The 18,627-nt window shown below is 41.1% G+C and overlaps 1 protein-coding gene across 1 annotated transcript; it reads right to left on the bottom strand.

The window, feature by feature from the left end:
- Positions 1-10,544: 10,544 nt before the first annotated feature.
- On the bottom strand, positions 10,545-13,936 carry LOC133782837 (receptor-like protein kinase 7). Its single transcript, XM_062222245.1, has 2 exons — positions 11,254-13,936; positions 10,545-11,119 (listed from the first exon to the last, which is right to left on the bottom strand). Exons 1-2 carry the CDS (start codon positions 13,832-13,834, stop codon positions 10,725-10,727), a joined length of 2,976 nt encoding a protein of 991 aa, XP_062078229.1. The 5' UTR covers positions 13,835-13,936; the 3' UTR covers positions 10,545-10,724.
- Positions 13,937-18,627: the final 4,691 nt, after the last annotated feature.

Genomic DNA, 18,627 nt, shown 5'->3' with positions numbered 1-18,627 from the left:
TCTGAGATAGAGCTAAGATAAGTTATGATTTTTCGTTTCTAAGGTTAGGAATTTAAAGAAAATGGCTGAGTTTTAAATATCTGTGGTTTTGGAATTTAAGGTGGGATTGAGGCTTGAAACTTTGAAGATAGGTCAGGGGACTCTTGGAGAATCGATTCTACAGCTGAGGTAAGGTTTAATCTACAGTTTGATGGTTGAATTTGAGAGTTTTCATGGCTGGTTTTGAGTTCTATGGGTTGAAATTTCAGAAGTTGGAATTGGGGTTTTGGTGAGTCTTAGGCTAGATTTTTGGTTGGATTGTGTTGTTTAAATCATTCTAATGTTGTTATTATTAATTGGTTTTGAGTTGGGGGCTTTGGGATGGTTTAAGGTGAGGTTAGAGTTTGAAAATGGTGGTTTTTTCTGGGTTCGAAGGGTCGGGCCGCGGCATGGTTCTTGGTGAGCCGCGGCCCTTCGAAGATGTTGCATGCTGAAGAAGAAGGGCGGGCCGCGGCATGGCCCAAGCAATGCCGCGGCCCTTACCTGTTTTTGAGCCTTTGGAGGTTCTGTTTGGGGGCCTATGCCGCGGCATGGGTGGCCTATGCCGCGGCGCTTAAGGGATTTTGGGATTTTGAGATTTTAGGCTTAGGAATTTAACCTAAGGTGCTCGGGGTTGAGTCTTTTACTATATTTGGTGAAGTTCAATGTTCCGAGTACTAGAACTTGGCTTAGAAACTCATTTAAGGTTGTAATTGTGTCTTTCCTTATGGTTGTGACTAGGTGTCTAGCTAGGACTCAAGGATTGGATCGCACTCAAGGAGTCTCGCCCGTAACTAATTCATCTGAAAGCTAAAGGTAAGAAAACTGCACCCGATTGTATGTTTGCGATGGGACTAAGTGCTCCCGAGAATTGTATCGTGTCAATGATGGTATTATGCCATGGGACATGTAAAAGCGGCCTAAGAGTGCCGTACATGATATTAGCGCACATGGCGCAGATTGGCCACTGGTAGCCGAAGACAACGGGATAACAGAGGGGGCAGCCTGAGGGCGCCAGCCCTAGTTATCATTTGTAAACTATAAATGACGTGAATTGATATGCTTATCATTTGAAATACCTGATTATACCGATTGATGACATGGTTGAGATTATGTAATGCGATGCGAGATATTGACCTGTTGCTAATTGCTTATGCTTTGTTGTTGTTGTGTTTTCTTGCTGGGCCTTGGCTCACGGGTGCTCGTGGTGCAGGTAAAGGCAAGGGCAAGCTAGACCAAGCCTGAGGTGGAGAGCTCCGAGGTGAAATGTACATAGCCAGTTGTTCGATCGCCATGATCGAGGAGTGAGTCAGGACAGGGATTACCTAACTGCTCGTTTTACCTTAGTATGGCTAGTTTATGTACTTGAAACTTGTAACTTTTGTAAACGGCCTTTAAACTAATATTTTTGGGATCCCGTGTTAGTGAACAATGTTTCTTAATGAAAATGTAGCTTTTGAGACCAAAATATCTTAAACCCTAGTTCCTTTTCAGTTTCGTAGACACGCTTTCAACTAATAGACTTGACTAGCAAGTCTAGCACTTTACAAACACACAGTGTAGCGGTCTTGGCTATCCAGGGCGTTACAACTTGGTATCAGAGCCTTGACCCAGCCGGAAGTGTGGCCGACAGGGACGTCGGGCCCGTAAGGGGGGGGGTGATTGTGACAGTCAGAATCCTGTGATCCGTAAGGGGAAAGACCGGGTAAGCTGTGCAATCCCACACCGCCTGGGGAAGGTCGAGTGTAATGATTCTAAGACTATGTAGGTATGGGACTACACAGTTGAAGATGGCTTAAATGGATTGATGGGTACTACCTATATCAGGAAGGTGCATCTTCTTTTCGGTAGCCCATCACTTGAGAACTCCATGGTTAAGTGTGCTTGGCCTGGAGTAATCTAGGGATGGGTGACCTCCTGGGAAGTTTTACTATCCCCTCCTAAGGAGAATTTCGTCCTCGAAATTTACCTGAACAACTCCGGATACTGGTCTCGCATAGCTATCTCAAGCTCCCAGGTCGCTTCCTCGACCTTACTGTTTCTCCACAGCACTTTAACTAAAGGAATCGTCTTATTCCGCAACACCTTATCCTTTCGGTCTAAGATCTGAATTGGTTGCTCTTCATAAGCCAAATCTGCCTGCAACTCCAGATCTTCATGCCTCAACACATGAGTCACATCTGAGACATACTTCCGAAGCATGGAGACATGGAACACGTCATGAACTCCAGACAACGATGGCGGCAAGGCTAACCTGTAAGCCACCTGACCAACCCTTTCCAGAATCTCGAACGGTCCAACGAATCTAGGGCTTAGCTTGCCCTTCTTACCAAACCTCCGCACCCCTCGCAGAGGTGAAACTCGAAGAAAGACGTGGTCACCAACCTGAAACTCCACGTCCCTACGCTTAGGATCAGTGTAGCTCTTCTGCCTACTCTGAGACGCGAGCATCCTAGCCTGGATCTTCTCTACGGCCTCACTTGTCTTCTGTACCATTTCTGGCCCCAGATATCTCCTCTCACCCATCTCATCCCAATGAATGAGTGATCTACACTTCCTCCCATATAGCATCTCATAGGGAGCCACTCCGATCGTTGACTGATAACTATTGTTGTACGAGAATTCAATCAGCGGAAGGTACTTACTCCATGAACCCTCAAAATCAATTACACATGCTCTAAGCATATCTTCTAATACCTGGATCGTCCTCTCAGACTGTCCATCAGTCTGAGGATGAAAGGCTGTACTGAACTTCAACTGAGTCCCCAGAGCTTTCTGCAAACCACCCCAAAACTTGGAAGTGAAAATAGGATCCCGGTCTGACACTATAGACTTAGGAACCCCATGGAGACGTACGATCTCCCTCACATACAGTTCTGCATACTGATCCACAGTATATGTCGACCTCACTGGAAGAAAATGAGCTGACTTGGTGTATCTATCCACTATCACCTATACTGAGTCATGAAGTCCTACTGTCCTGGGTAAACCTCCCACAAAGTCCATGGTAATGTCCTCCCATTTCCATTCAGGAATACCCAATGGCTGAAGTAACCCTGCTGGTCGCTGATGCTCAGCCTTCACCTGTTGACAGGTCAAACATCTGGCAACGTACTCAACCACATCCCTCTTCATCCCGGGCCACCAATACAAAGTCCGTAGATCTTGATACATCTTCGTGGTACCCGGATGAAGTGAGTACGGCGTCATATGAGACTCATCCAGTATCTCTCGTCTGATCCCCTCATCAGCTGGAACACAAATCCGTCCCTGATACCGAAGTAAACCAACCTCAGAAACAGAATAGTCCTTAGCCACTTCTGCTACGACATCATCTCTAACCCTCTGTAACTGAGCGTCTACCAACTGCCCCTCTCTGATCCGCTCTAGCAGGGTCGACTGTAGGGTAATATTAGCCAACCGGCCCACCACCAACTCTATCCCTGCTCTAATCATCTCATCAGCCAACTCCCTCGAGATCTGTACGGCGCTATATAACTGACCTGGACCTCTGCGGCTCAATGCATCAGCCACCACATTGGCTTTCCCTGGATGGTAAAGAATATCACAATCATAATCCTTTACCAGCTCCAGCCAACGCCTCTGTCTCATATTCAGGTCCTTCTGTGTGAAGAAATACTTCAAGCTCTTATGATCAGTGTACACCTCGCACTTCTCCCCATAAAGATAGTGCCGCCAAATCTTCAGGGCGAACACCACCGCTGCTAACTCTAAGTCATGAGTAGGATACCGCTGCTCATACTCCTTCAGCTGTCGTGATGCATAAGCTATAACCTTCTCATTCTGCATCAACACACAGCCTAAGCCCAACCTCGATGCATCGCAGTATACTACAAACTTCCCTTCTTCCGAAGGAAGACTCAATACTGGCGCTGTAATAAGTCGTCGCTTCAATTCTTGGAAACTGTCTTCACACTTGTCTGACCAGATAAATTTCAAATTCTTTCTTGTCAATTCTATCATGGGTGCTGCTATCTTCGAGAAGCCCTCCACAAACCGCCTGTAGTACCCTGCTAATCCCAGAAAACTCCGCACCTCCAAGGCGTTCCTTGGCCTCGGCCAATCCCTAACTGCCTCTATCTTAGACGGATCCACCTTAATCCCATCCGCGCCAACAATATGTCCGAGGAATGTCACTTCAGGTAACCAGAACTCACACTTCTTAAACTTATCATACAACTGATGTTCTCTCAATCTCTGTAGCACCTGTCGGAGATGAAGCTCGTGCTCTGCCTCTGAACTGGAATATACCAAGATGTCGTCGATGAAGACTATAACAAACTGATCTAGAAAATCTTTGAACACCCTGTTCATTAAATCCATAAAGGCTGCTGGGGCATTGGTCAAACCGAAGGACATGACCAAGAACTCATAATGCCCATACCGCGTTCGGAAGGCCGTCTTAGGTATGTCCTCATCCTTGATCCTCAGCTGGTGATAACCAGACCGAAGATCAATCTTTGAGAACACCGTTTTACCCTGCAGCTGATCGAACAAGTCATCAATCCTTGGTAGGGGATACTTATTCTTAATAGTTAACTTGTTCAATTCTCGATAGTCAATACACATCCTCAAAGTCCCATCCTTCTTCTTAACAAACAAAACTGGTGCACCCCATGGCGAGTAGCTAGGTCTGATGAACCCTATATCCAGAAGTTCCTGCAGTTGTATCTTTAATTCTTTCAATTCCGCCGGTGCCATCCTATATGGTGCCCTCGACACTGGCTCTGTCCCTGGTGCCAACTCAATAACAAACTCAATCTCCCTACGCGGCGGCAACCCAGGCAAATCCTCAGGGAACACATCTAAGAACTCACCAACCAATCTGGTCTCCTCCGGTCCTACTGGTGAAACTCTGGTGGTATCCACCACACTAGCCAGAAAGCCTATGCATCCACCCTGTAACAAATCTCTGGCCCTCAATGCAGATATCCTGGGTACGCGGGGTCCATGCACCGCTCCCACAAAAACAAAGGGATCCTCGCCCTCTGGCTCAAAGGTTACCATCTTCTTCCTACAGTCAATGGTAGCTCCATATCTAACCAGCCAATCCATACCTAGAATCATATCAAAGTCTCCCATACTCAACTCAATCAAGTCCACTGACAACTCCCTACCATCAACTAACACTGGCAGCGCTCTAATCCACCTCCTAGATACTACTAACTCTCCTGTAGGCAATATAGTCCCAAACTCTGAAGCACTATACTCACTAGGCCTACACAGTCTATCAATCACCTTATCAGATACAAATGAATGCGTAGCACCAAAATCAATCAAAACAGTAAAGGGAGTGCCTGCACTAGAAAGCTGACCTGTCACTACCGAGGGACTAGCCTCGGCCTCCGCCTGCGTCAAAGTGAACACTCGAGCTGGAGTCAAGCTGTCCACCTTTCCCGTCTCTCCCTTCTTCACTGCCGGGCAATCTTTCCTGAGGTGTCCCACCACCCCGCACACATAGCAGGCCTTAGCCCGACACTCGCCCGGATGGCGTCTCCTGCACCTCGTGCACTCTGGGTAAGTCCTCCACGAATCACCGCCCCCCTGGCGGCCACCCTGAGTACCCCGACCTCCCCTATCAAACCTAGGAGCGACTGGAGCATCAGGAGTCTTTCTCTTCAAATCACTGGAGCCTCCGCCCCTACCAGAACCAGAGTATGGAGGCACCGCCCTGCGGCCCTCCCTTCTTGCTGCACTATCCCTCCATATCCTATTCTCCGCTTCCTCAGCGGTCAAAGCCCTCTCCACAGCCTGGGTGTAGGTAGTCACACCAGGAACTGTGGTAATTCTTACATCTCGGGCTATCATAACGTTCAGCCCTCTAACAAATCTGTCTAGCCTGGCTGCATCAGTAGGCACAAGATCCGGTGCGAACTTTGCAAGCCTGTCAAATTTCAAGGCATATTCTGTAATTGTCATACTGCCCTGAACCAGCCCCACGAACTCATTCACCTTCGCTGCCCTGATGGCAACGTTATAGTACTTCTGATTGAACAAATCCTTAAACTCTTCCCAAGTCCACGCAGCAACATTTCTAGTCTGTGATGCCACCTCCCACCAGATTAGGGCATCCTCTCTCACCATATAGGTGGCACAGTCCACCCTGTCATGACCTTCCACTCTCATAAAATCTAGAATGGTAGTGATCAAAGTCATCCACTGCTCAGCCTTTAGTGGATCAGGTCCACCCTCAAAGATCGGGGGTTGTTGCTTCCTGAACCGCTCATACAACGGTTCCACTTTGTTCCCAACATCAACTGGCTGTACCACAGGTACTATTGCCGGTGGCACAACAGGGGCAACACTCCCAGATGGAGCTTGCTGCAGAATTCTGATCTGTTCATCTTGGCTCTGAAGCCTAGCTTGCATATCTGCCATCAACTGATGCCAGTTCTCAGGGACTGGCGGAGGGGTTGGGCCCTGGTCATCCTCTCTAGCCCCAGACCTGCCGGCTTGTCGTGTGGATTTCCTTGAACGCATAACTATTCAAGTCAATTTGCAATCAACGACTCGGCAATTAGGCTAAGATGACAGGGTAATAATCTTTCCATAATCCATCACTGAATCTCCACTCATTCACAAGCAACCAAAGTATAGCAATTTATCCAAATATTCATTCACATGCACAACAATGCTAATAAGCACGCCTCAATAACACCATGCAATAGTCAAGGGCCAGGCCCTATCAGTATCTCATGCTCCCTATTCATCAAACAGATATCAACAATCATATCTCACTCAAATCACTTAAGCACATAATCATGCATATACAATTACCAAACCCTGAGTTGAGCTTGTCTCCCGCGGCGAATGTACATATCCAGCCAGTCTTCAGGACCCATAAACCTAGGACGCTCTGATACCATTATGTGACGCCCCACGTCACTATGGCTGCTTTCTGGAATGACGACTGGCCCTACAAACCAAGACAAGTCTTTCCAGCGTGCTTTGTCCTCACTCGCACACTTCCTGGGAAAACTTCCCAGGAGGTCACCCATCCCTAGATTACTCCAGGCCAAGCACGCTTAACCATGGAGTTTTCAAGTGATGGGCTACCGAAAAGAAGATGCACCTTCCTGATATAGGTAGTACCCATCAATCCATTTAAGCCATCTTCAACTGTGTAGTCCCATACCTACATAGTCTTAGAATCATTACACTCGACCTTCCCCAGGCGGTGTGGGATTGCACAGCTTACCCGGTCTTTCCCCTTACGGATCACAGGATTCTGACTATCACACTGAGAGTGATGGAGCTTTGGGAGAGTTTGAAGGTTCTGGTATTTTTGAATTTCAAATGGCCAAAGTGAGTATGTGAGATGTGGTTCCCTAGTTTTATACTCGAAGAGCTTAGGGTGGAAGCAATTCCATCCCAACCATTGATCACCTACGGGGTAGGCACTCGAACGTGATCCAACGGTCATGATTATCAAGGCACGAATCTTGATCATTAGCATGGGAAAAGGATGCCTCGGATACAAGGTGAATGGGCGATTTGGGTACGGATTGGACGACTTGGGTGTGGAACGGACTCCTCATTAATTGAACCGATTGATGAGTCAACGCATGACTTTGCAGTGTTCAAGTATGACGTCGTGAAGAGCCCAAGTCCCCTTGAAATTACTCCTCTCAGACTAAGTCTCCACTTTCCGAGGACAAGTGAAGACTTAAGGGTCAAATGTTATTCGTGATTTCATCATTGGACACGTGACATTAATTAGAAAAGTAATTAGGCTCCTCGATAGATAATAAAGCTCTATAGATCTCGTCCAAAGCTTCTCGGAGTATAATCTCCTCCCAGCAAGTCATGATTCCTTTTTTGGCATAGATGTCTCCAAGTGAAGCCACGTCCCGAGGACCACACTAGTGGTCCTCCTGTCTTCTTAGCTCACTAGTCCTCCAGGTCTAGGAGTTTTGTCCTCGGGCCTGGAGAGAGTGCCAAGTGTCAGTCACTGTAGCCTTGGGCCACCACAAGATCGTCTGACAGCTTTTTCGATGCCTCGAGTAATGACGTCAAGTTCGTACACTCGAAAATTGGTATTTCTTACAACAACGCCTAACACAGGAAAACGTGTAGCAGCATTCTGACATTGTCAGATGCGTGTCTTCCGTAAAGTTAGTGGGTTGCAACCTACGAATTGGGCCACATGCAATACGCACGGGCCCACAATCTTAATTAGAATATTCGGAGGGCCTGAATAGCAATTAATTCCCCAAATAATTTGGGAATATAATAAATTACCCACAACCTCTATAAATAAGGCTAGGGTACCATTGTAAAAGGGTTCACAACTTTTGTACTCAGAATAATATATACGCTGCTTGATAAAACTTCCATTGAAGCTTATCATCTCAAGCTTCAAGAATTCTAATATTAAAGACTCATGGACTATGGTTGTTTTATAACCTGAACCATGTAAAATCTCGGTATTAATATTCTTTATTTTCTTTAAGTTCTGTTATTAAGTAGATAGCGAAAAAGACAGTCTACACCATACAATTTTAGTTTTTTTTTTTTGTATTTTGGGTCTTATTTCTCCATAAAAAATTACAAAAAAAAAAATGTGAGCCTTAAACTTTTGCCTAATTGGTCTTATGGTTGAGCCGAACCTGTCATGAGGTAATATAAAAAAAAAAAGTTGATTAAAGAGTAAGATAAAGAATCTGCTGAGAATGCTCTAACACTTAACATTTACTTATTTATTATTACTAGGGAATTTACTCATTTGATATCCTTTGTTTTTGCAAAGTATCATTTTGGTATCTTCTGTTTTTAATAATGTTCATATGGTACCCTGTATTTTAAAATTATACATATTTGATACCCTAAACTCAGATTTGATAGATAAAATTTTGTCAATATGATTAAATTGTCATCAATTATATGTAATTAAGTAATTAAATTTAAATTTGGAACTTACATAATTGACAGCAGTTTGATTAAATTGGTAAAATTTTATTAATTAAATTTGAGTTTAGTTTAGGGTACCAAATATGTATGATTTTAAGATACAGAGTATTATATAAGCATTATTAAAAATAAAGGGTACCAAAATAATATTTTGTAAAAAGACAAGCCTACCCATATTATTATTATTTGAAATAGTCACTTGTGTATTCAGCGAGAACCCTTCTCGAAGATGACTGAGTTGAACTATGGAACTCTCAGCTGCTGACTGAGAAAAAAAAACACTAAATTAATGAAAACATATCAGTGTGAAGTATAAATAGAGCACGCACATGTGTGAAGTATGCTATAATTCCTTTATTAGAGCACTCACATTGGGTGAGTTATATTACTAAAATATGTAAAAAAATAGCTAAAACTAACAAAAATGGGTATACATTGGATGATGTATTTTACAAATATTTTTAGATAAAGCTACAGTACCAAGCTATATTTAATGTACACTATTCATCCTTTAACATAATATTATAATATTAAAATATATTAGGATATTATTGATAGTTATAAAAAATGTTTGAAATGAATAAAAAATGTTTGAAAATATAATATTTAAATGATATAGAGAAAAAAATAGAAAATCTAATGTATGGTAAAATGTAAAACTTAGAGGTAAAATAGAAAAATATGTGTTTTTTAGAAGTATTTTAAATGTTGAAGTAGAGCACCGGATGGGAGTGCTCTTAGCTCTGTTAACCAATCAAAGCCATTGGCTCGGATAAAGACTACGGCTATTGGTTTGTGAGACACTTTCTTGATTTGGTTCTCTGCAAACGTCTTACATCTTTACCCACATTTTAATTTACCTACTCTGCTAGTGAGAGAAAAAGCAGAAAGAGTGTTTTGGTGAGCTAAGTTCTTCAAGCCATAGAATTGTTTGTAAGGCTTAAGGGTGTATATTTTATTTTTGATGGTGGATTTAACTAAGGTCGTTACTGCCTTACGATGCAGGATCAACTAAATTTATTGAAATCGAACAAAGTAAACTGGTTTTCTACTTGTGTTTTTGTTTTCTTTTCTGTCTTAACTTATTTCAAGTTTTTCTTCTGCTTGTGATCTGAAGGTTTATTGCAAGGTTTAACTTGCAATATCATGAAATGAAATTCTTGACATGTTTTAAAATAAGGATATTTGCAGAAAAAATACTTAAATTATCACGTTTGTAATACTAAGTATTCAAGTTATTTTTTTGCCGACAAATGTATTTTTCGTTCATATTTTGTTGCAGCTGTCAGTTCCTCATTAAATGTGGTTGTATCATGTTGGTGAAAGTACCAAATTAAATAAACATTTGTGGTGAAAATATTAATTAAGTGAACATTTGTGGTAAAAACACATAATTTAATAAATATATGCGAAAAAAGTACTTAATTTATGAGATATTTATGGCAAAAGTACCCAGATTATAAGTAAATTTAGCATCACGTGGTAAACTTAGTAACAAAATAAACAACTGCAACAAAATATAGACGGAATATATTTTTACGGCAAAAAAAAAAAAACTTAAGTACTTAAGTGCTACAAACCTAATAAATTAGATATTTTCGCCACAAATATCCCACAAAAATAATATAATATCAAATATCACTTACAATCTTGATAATAATGTTCTCTTGATTAATATAAAGAACACTACACGAGAATTACAGTGTGGAACATGCTAAATTCCTTGTCGCTACGAGTATTTTTATCTAACACTTTATAGTAAATACACTAAATTACTACTTTAGATCAAACTTATCATCTACACCGTCCATTCTCTTACTGGCGCCATCTTTGGTGGCAATAATTCCCACCAATTTACAAGGCTCGGCTTCCTCAAGCATTTGAACCACACTCCTCATCGTGGGCCTCAGCTCAGGGAGTCTAGCTGTGCTTAAAACTGCAATTTTCAACACTTTAATGGCCTCTTCTCTAAGGTCTTCTGGAATATCTGAGTCAACTAAACTTAATACACTCTCTCTGCTCTTTAGATTGCTGTATACCCAGCTCACTATGTCTCTGTTCTCTCCAAACTCTGGTTCTATTGGCCTCTTTCTAGTCACTAGCTCCATTAACACGACCCCAAAACTATAAACATCACTCTTCTCATTCACTTTGTAGGTATATCCGTACTCTGCAGTAGCAACAAAAAACATAATATTAATTCCCGACTAACGTAGTCCATTGAATGGTCTCCAAATTAAAATGAACAGAAAATAAAGAGAATTATATATCAATAAGAGTTGGAAAGCTAATAACAAGACTGACCAGGAGCAATGTAGCCATGAGTTCCGGCAATGACATGAGTAGAACTTTGGCCTCCATTACTAGCCTGAACCACATTCTTTGCTAGGCCAAAATCAGCAATTCTAGGCTTTAGAAACTCATCCAACAAGATATTACTGGACTTGATATCCCGGTGAATTAATGGCCGGCCGCAGCCGTGGTGGAGATACTCGAGGCCCTTGGCGGCCCCGACTGCGATCTCATGCCGCGACTTCCAGTCGAGTTTTGTCTTCCTGCAGCTGTGGAGACGGTCCCATAAGCTGCCATTAGGCATATACTCGTAAACAAGCAAGCTTGAGTGTTCACTTGCTATGCTGCAATACAATTTTACCACGTTCATATGCCTAATTGAGCTCAGGATCTGAACCTCGGCGTCGAATTCCTTCCACTTGCAGCTGCTTTTCCTCAGCATAGGAGTTGTGCTCCGGACCTTTTCCCGGCCAAATTGCGAATCGAGATCATTCCAAATGTGCTTCACGGCAAGCTTTTCGCCATTAGAGAGAACAACTCTGTAAACCTTTCCTGACCCGCCTTTCCCAATGAGATTCTCTTCCTTGATGGAATCAAGAATGTCTTCCTCCGTGAATGTTAAAACATGGAAAGACTTTATATCCCAAGATTCTTCTTTCAAAGTTCCGTTTTGGTGATCATCTTTCTCACTCTTCCTTAAGTAGGTGTACCAAGCCAAAGCCACGAGGACGATCGCTGACCCTACTGCGAAGCAAATTACGAGTGTCCGAACATACTTGGACATGCCTGAATTTGGAGGACATTGCGGGAATGATGAGTTGATTTCTGAACTGCAAAGACCAGGGTTGCCAGCGAAGCTTCCGTTATATGCCGCAGTCGAGAGAAGCGGCGGTACTCGACCGGTGAGCCGGTTGTACGATATGTCAAGAAAGCTCAATCTTGAAGAAGCCAGAGTCCTCGGAATTTGGCCGGAAAGTTGGTTGTGGGACAAGTTTAGAGAATTCAGATTCTGTAAAGTGCCAAAAAAGGAAGGAATTTTGCCGGAGAGAGAGTTGTTTGCTATGTTTAGATAGTTTAGAGACAAACATGAACCTAACGACTCCGGTATTGTTCCAGAAAACATATTATTCTGTAAATAAAGATTGCCCAGATTCTTCAATTCGCCTAAAGTGGCCGGAATATTGCCGGAGAATCGATTGTTGTTTAGCCCAATCGAAACCAACGAGGCCGCTTCCGAAATCTCTTCCGGTAATTCTCCGTTAAGCCGGTTATTCCCAGCTAATAGCTCAGTAAGATTCTTTGCGGTTTTTATATCAGATGTAATCGGTCCTTCCAATTGGTTGAACTCGATATCGATTAGGTTGACCGCTGGCAATCCCCATATTCCGGCAGGAACTTTGCCGGTGAGCGAGTTTTTGCCGACTCTGAAACGAGCTAAACTCAGACAATTCGCGTAGCTTTCTGGGATTTCACCTGTGAAATTGTTCTGCAGCATAAGAATCTTCTTCATCGTTCCTCGTTTACACATGTCCGGCGGAATAGGGCCGGTCAAGAAATTCTCCGAAACTTCTATCATATCGAAGTCTGCCCATGACCCCAGTTTCTGAGGGAGAGGCCCCGTCAGATTATTAGAGTACAAAGACAAGCTCATAAGGCGTTTAAACTCTCCAAACTCGGCCGGAATTTCACCGGATAAACTGTTTTTATATAAATGCAGAGAAACTAGATTCCTCAAGAACTTCAACTCCGACAAATCGCCTTCAAGATAGTTCATCGAAGCGTCCAACTTCTCAAGGTTTGAGAGGTTTCTCATCCCAACAGGGAGTTGTCCAGTCAAACCATTGTTGTAAAGCTCAAGCTGCCATAGCTTGGTGAGTTTCCCAATATCCACCGGAATCTTGCCGGTGATATTATTATGTGAAAGCTCCAAGTTTTTAAGCTCGACCAGATTTCCAATTCCATTCGGTATTTTCCCTTCGAGACTGCAATTCGAGAGATAAAGATGACTCAAATTAGTGAGGCTCAACAGCTCGTTGGGGAACTCAGCAGTCGGTTCGAATGAATTATCCCCAAGACTAAGGTTCACGAGACCATTCAATTTTCCAAGCGATTTCCACGGAAAGGTGCCTGAAAACCCACTCTTATTCAAATACAGGTACTGTAAATCGCTCAAGGGGCTTAAATCAGGGACGGGTCCAGTGAAATCGTTGTTACCCAAATCCAAATATTTCAATCTCGTGCAGTTTCTCAAGTCCTCCGTTAGTTTACCGTACAAGGAATTGAACCCCAGAGAGAGCTTCTCCAATGATTTGAGCTGGCATATTGAATCCAAGGGAAGAATCCCAGATAGCTTCTGATTCGATAATACGATTCCGGTAACCGAACCGTGGGAGTTGCAGGTAATTCCGGTGAAATTGAATAAGGAGTTATCGGATTCCCATGAGTTGAATAATTGGGAATTGGAGTTTCGGAATACGGATTTGAATTTGAGGAGAATTTGGAGCTCGTCTGTTATGACTCCCGAGATAATAGAAAAGAAACAGAGTAGAGAAAGAGCTGAAGTGAGACTGCGGGAATGGGTGGCAACTGACATCGGCGAATGGTTGGTAGTAACAGAAGGGGAGATGGAATGGAGTTTCCAGTAAAAGTCTACTGAATGTGGACAAAGAAGGGAAGTTAAGACTTTCTAAGATTTTGCCATTTTAACAGAAAAGCCTTGAGAGGTGTCACTGTAGAGATGAAATTTACGTAGCTTTCTCTCTCCTATTAAAAAAAGTTGCAAAAATGACTTTACTTGTCACTGTGCCACTATTATTTTGACTTTTCATTTTTTTTTAAAATATAAAAATTCTTAAACGCTTTTCATTCAAATAACTTTTTACCACTAATTTGTTTGGCAGAGTGGAAAGAAGTAAGGATGGAGAGCATGGACGGAAAGGAATGAAGAGAGAGGAAACAGAGGGAATTCTCCAACAGGACATTCACTTTAAGTTCTACGGGTGGATTTTCAATATTTTTGACCTGTGAATAGTTTTAAGTGCGAGCATCCTGCAAATTTTCAGAAAATTCTGGATAGTTTATAGTACCGAAAACTAGGTTCAAACATGTTGTTGCATGCGTGACTAATTTTTTTTATACGCGTGTAAATCAACATATTTGAACTTAGTTTTCGGTATCGTAAACTATTCGGAATTTTCTGAAAATTTGCAGGAAGCTCTAAATAGCTACAATATACACGGTTATAAAAAAAATCGCGCCGAAAACTGTCCACAGGTCAAGAAACACTGAGAACTCCACCGGTAGAACTTAAAGTAAAGCTTCTATAGTAGAATTACCCATAATACATATTCTAACTATTTAAAGAAAGTATATAATATATAATTTTGTCAGGTTATCAAAAGACATATCCCAAGAGCAACTTAAATGGTGTGATTCTCTTGCTCATAGCCTCTCAGGTATATTCTCCTTTCTCTCCCTTAATTGTTTATGGGCATTTTTTTAAATCACTTATGATTGTTTATATTATTTTCATTTTTTTCTGTTCATGATATTTATAGGTCTCTGTTTTGTTTTTGAAGGAAATTATGGGTCTCTTTCTAATAATATATAATCTTCTTATTTTATATTGAAGATTTTTCCTTTTATATATTGATAAGATTTATATCGGTTTAATTTTTTTTTTCAAGTCTAATGTTCCAAGTTATCATCTTGTTTGTTGTGTGGTATACTGATATTTATGTGTTTATATATATCCATGAAAATTTTGGTTACTTGGCAAAGAATAGTACTTACCCCTTCACCAGATATAGGTTGCAAGTTGCAAGTTGCAAGTTGGATAATGGATAATCTTTAATTTATTTCTCTTCAAACTTTGCTTATGAGCTTTATGTAAAAGGGAAATTTACAGGAATTATTATTTGTTAAGAGAATATTACGTTTATACAGCTAGGCAGAAATGTTTTCATTTTTACAGTCCCGAGTGTTTTTTGTTACATTTAAACGTTATCATATGCAACGTCTAGCTTCAACTTCAAACATCAATAGTAGATAAACAAAGCATGCATATCACCAGTAAATAATAGATAAACAAAGCATGCATATCACCAGTAAACAAAGTCCGACAACAATAGGAAAGGCCGAAATAGTAGGAAAAAAAAATCAGAACCAAGTAAATTAATAAAAGTGATACATGATATTCCACTAATCCATAGCTTGAAATAAAGCAACCACATTCTTGGCTAAAGAGTGTTTCATTAAGTTTATAGACCTAGAGCAGTAAGTAAATTAATATCAATGAAGTTGTCACTTGGAGATATCATCCACGATAACCCCAAGTTCATCCATTCTTGAAGACATTTTTCTCCTGTCACTGTAATTCCCCAAAATCCCTAATAAGATTTAATGATGGGATTAGAAGACCGGGAATGCCATAATTGATTTATTATGCCATTAAATGATTATATGCATGATTATGTGAATTATATTATTATATGATGATAATTGCATGCATGTGGGTCCACTTTTCATTACAAGAGCATTTTGGTAATTTGGCCCGTTGAGGGCATATTTGTATATTTTTATGCATGTTGGTAAATTTATGATGAGGCTACATTATAATGTGGATTTTTTCGAGCTATTTGGCATGAGATGATCTTTGAATGCAAGTTAGCGGTTTGGTCATAACGGAGTTATTTTCCGAACTCGGGGCGAGTCTCGGGGTAATTTGATGATTAGTACATTACCGGGAATTAAAGGGTAATGGGATATGATTTAATTACTATTTGAGAATAACAGGAATTAGAGGACGTTAGTTACGATTAACGAGATTAGAGGAGAAATGACAATTTGCCCTTGGGGGCTGTTAAGAAGTGAGTTAGGCCTGGGGGGCATTTTGGTCTTTTGACCTTAGGGATATATGTTAATCAAGTGGATGGTTGTAGAAACCTTAGAAGCAAAACAGAGCTCTAATTTTCCTCTCCCACGATCATCTTCTCAATCTCCTTCCCTTTGACTTTTTGAAGCTCCAATTGAGGATTCAAGCTAGGGAATCAAGCCTTAAGGGTCTAGATTTGTGTTCTACCATTGAAGAGGGTTCAATTATGAGTTGAAGGTAAGAATCTCAACCATATTTTCTCTGGTTTTGCTCTTTTTAGCTGGGTTTTTAATTGATATTTTGGGACTGAATTTGAAGAGGTTTTGAATGGTTTAAAGCTTAGGTTTTGTTGGATATATGATGGATAAGTTGTGGTAATAATTGAGAACTTTTCTTTGTGGAATTGGAAGTGTTTTAGTAGGTTTTTGAAATGAGTTCGAAGAGGGAAAACAGGGGTGTTTGGCTGGGTTTCAGATGGGGTCACGACCCTGTTCTAGAGCACCGCGACCCGAGCTTGATGAAGAATAAGGGGGTGGTGCTGAAGGACCTTGGGGCCGCGACATGGGGAGAGGCTGGCCGTGGCGCGTGCTGAAGGCAGGGAGGTTGTCGTCTTTGTTTGGGAGGCGGACCGCAGCATGGTGGAGTAGGGCCACGACTCTTAAGAGCCTATTTGGCCATAAATGTATTTTGGTCATGGGAACTCAAACCTTAGGCCTCGAGATCGTTCCTACTACCCAGTTTAGTAGGATTCGACGTCGGAGGCTAGGTCTTGGTCCGGAAACCTTTTATTATTCATTTTATTGATGGAATCCCATATTTGGTTATGACTAGGTGACCGCTAAGGGATCAAATGATCGATCGTTCTCAAGGGTCTTTCTTTTATTATTTCACACTCAACATGTCTACTATATGTGGACATTGATTGCATATTAAATGCTTAGCAATCTTGCTTACTTGTTAATGGTACTGACTTATTAGTCAGAATCGGCAATGGTGTCAGTATTGGCTGTGAAGTTGTGACTCATTAGTCAAGTTCGGCAGTAGTACTGAGCACTGGTCGTATGGTATTGGCTTATGAGTCAAGAATTACATTAGTGTGTTTAACGCAAGCCGAAAAGATTAGATCTAATCGACATATGCATTATCATCACAAGCATGAAATGCTTGACTGACCTTAAGTTCGATGAAAACAAAAGTGTTTGTCTAGTCTAAAGGCTAGTTACTTATAGCCAGAGCCAAAAGGCTAAGGTGATCGACATGTCACATGGCTTAGGGAGCAGATCCCCAGAGATGGACTTATTAGTCATCTATACGGGGAACCAATCCTTAGAGGTTGACTTATTAGTCACCTGCCTAAGTTTGTGACTCCATAGTCACTCATCTGATTAGGGTTCAGAACCCTAGAGATAGACTTATTAGTCATCTATTCAGAGTATGACTTAATAGTTACTTATCTGATTGGCTGCAAGCCCCAGCATGATTATCAGAATCTTTATTGATCTTCACTTATCTGATTTGGGCTATAAGCCCAGTATGATTATCATAATTAGGGCATAAAACCCCAGCAATATTCTATTCCTCCCAACTCACCAAACAAAATAAAGGAAAGCCATTTTCTTTTCTTTCATTCTTCTTCTCCATCCTCTCTAATCCATCCCTCCCTCCTACTTTCCATGCCTCTCACCAAACATAGCTTAAAAAAATAACTTACATTTGGTTCAAAGAAATTAAATTAGAATGGGAAATATGAAGTTTGGCTTTTTTTCTAGAATGAGCATTAGAATTATTGACAAAAATATCCATATATCAATTTTTATATATATATTTTATTTTATTTTAATTCTTACATGTTACAATTAAAGTTGTACACTATAGTCCAAAACATGTCAATGAATGATCCTTTTCTATTTACAATAATCCCCAACCTAGCTTGCGCACCCTCCACGAAAGGAAAATCTTTTGGTGACTGTATAATTGCCTTTGTAAGTTTGAACGTGATCTCTAGTGTTGATAGTACATTCTTGGTATAACCTTTAGAGAATGAGTGTCAAACATATTCACAATAATGTGGAGAACACTAATAGTTAGCACCACCAACTCGAGAAACCAAATAACACTAAGTGTGAGGGACAATATATACTTAGATGTTGAAGTCCCAATCTTAGGCTTAATGTCCAACCCCCACCATCCCATCTAAGGGTGGTAAGCATATATTTAAAATTAAACTAAGTAAAATAAGATTTATGATTTAAATAGATAACAAAATAATAATATTATTATAGAAACTTTGAATTAATATTTTAATAATTAAAAACTAGAAATTAAATTAGAATAAATAGGATTTTTGCCTCCTAAACAATTACTGTGACAGTCAGAATCCCGTGATCCGTAAGGGGAAAGACCGGTTAAAGCTGTGCAATCCCACATCGCTTGGGGAATGTTAAGTGTGATGATTCTAAGACTGTGTAGGTATGAGACTACACAGTTGAAGATGACTTAAATAGATTGATGGG

The sequence above is a fragment of the Humulus lupulus genome, chromosome 6, assembly GCF_963169125.1.
Source record: "Humulus lupulus chromosome 6, drHumLupu1.1, whole genome shotgun sequence".
Lineage (NCBI taxonomy): Eukaryota > Viridiplantae > Streptophyta > Magnoliopsida > Rosales > Cannabaceae > Humulus > Humulus lupulus.
This window is presented reverse-complemented; position numbering and strand designations above follow the sequence as displayed.

Coding starts and splice junctions, on each gene's coding strand:
- LOC133782837 (XM_062222245.1), bottom strand. CDS start 13,834: ATGTCAGTTGCCACCCATTCCCGCAGTCTCACTTCAGCTCTTTCTCTA. Junction 11,120..11,253: donor TCATGGCTACATTGCTCCTG/GTCAGTCTTGTT, acceptor TTGCTACTGCAG/AGTACGGATATACCTACAAA.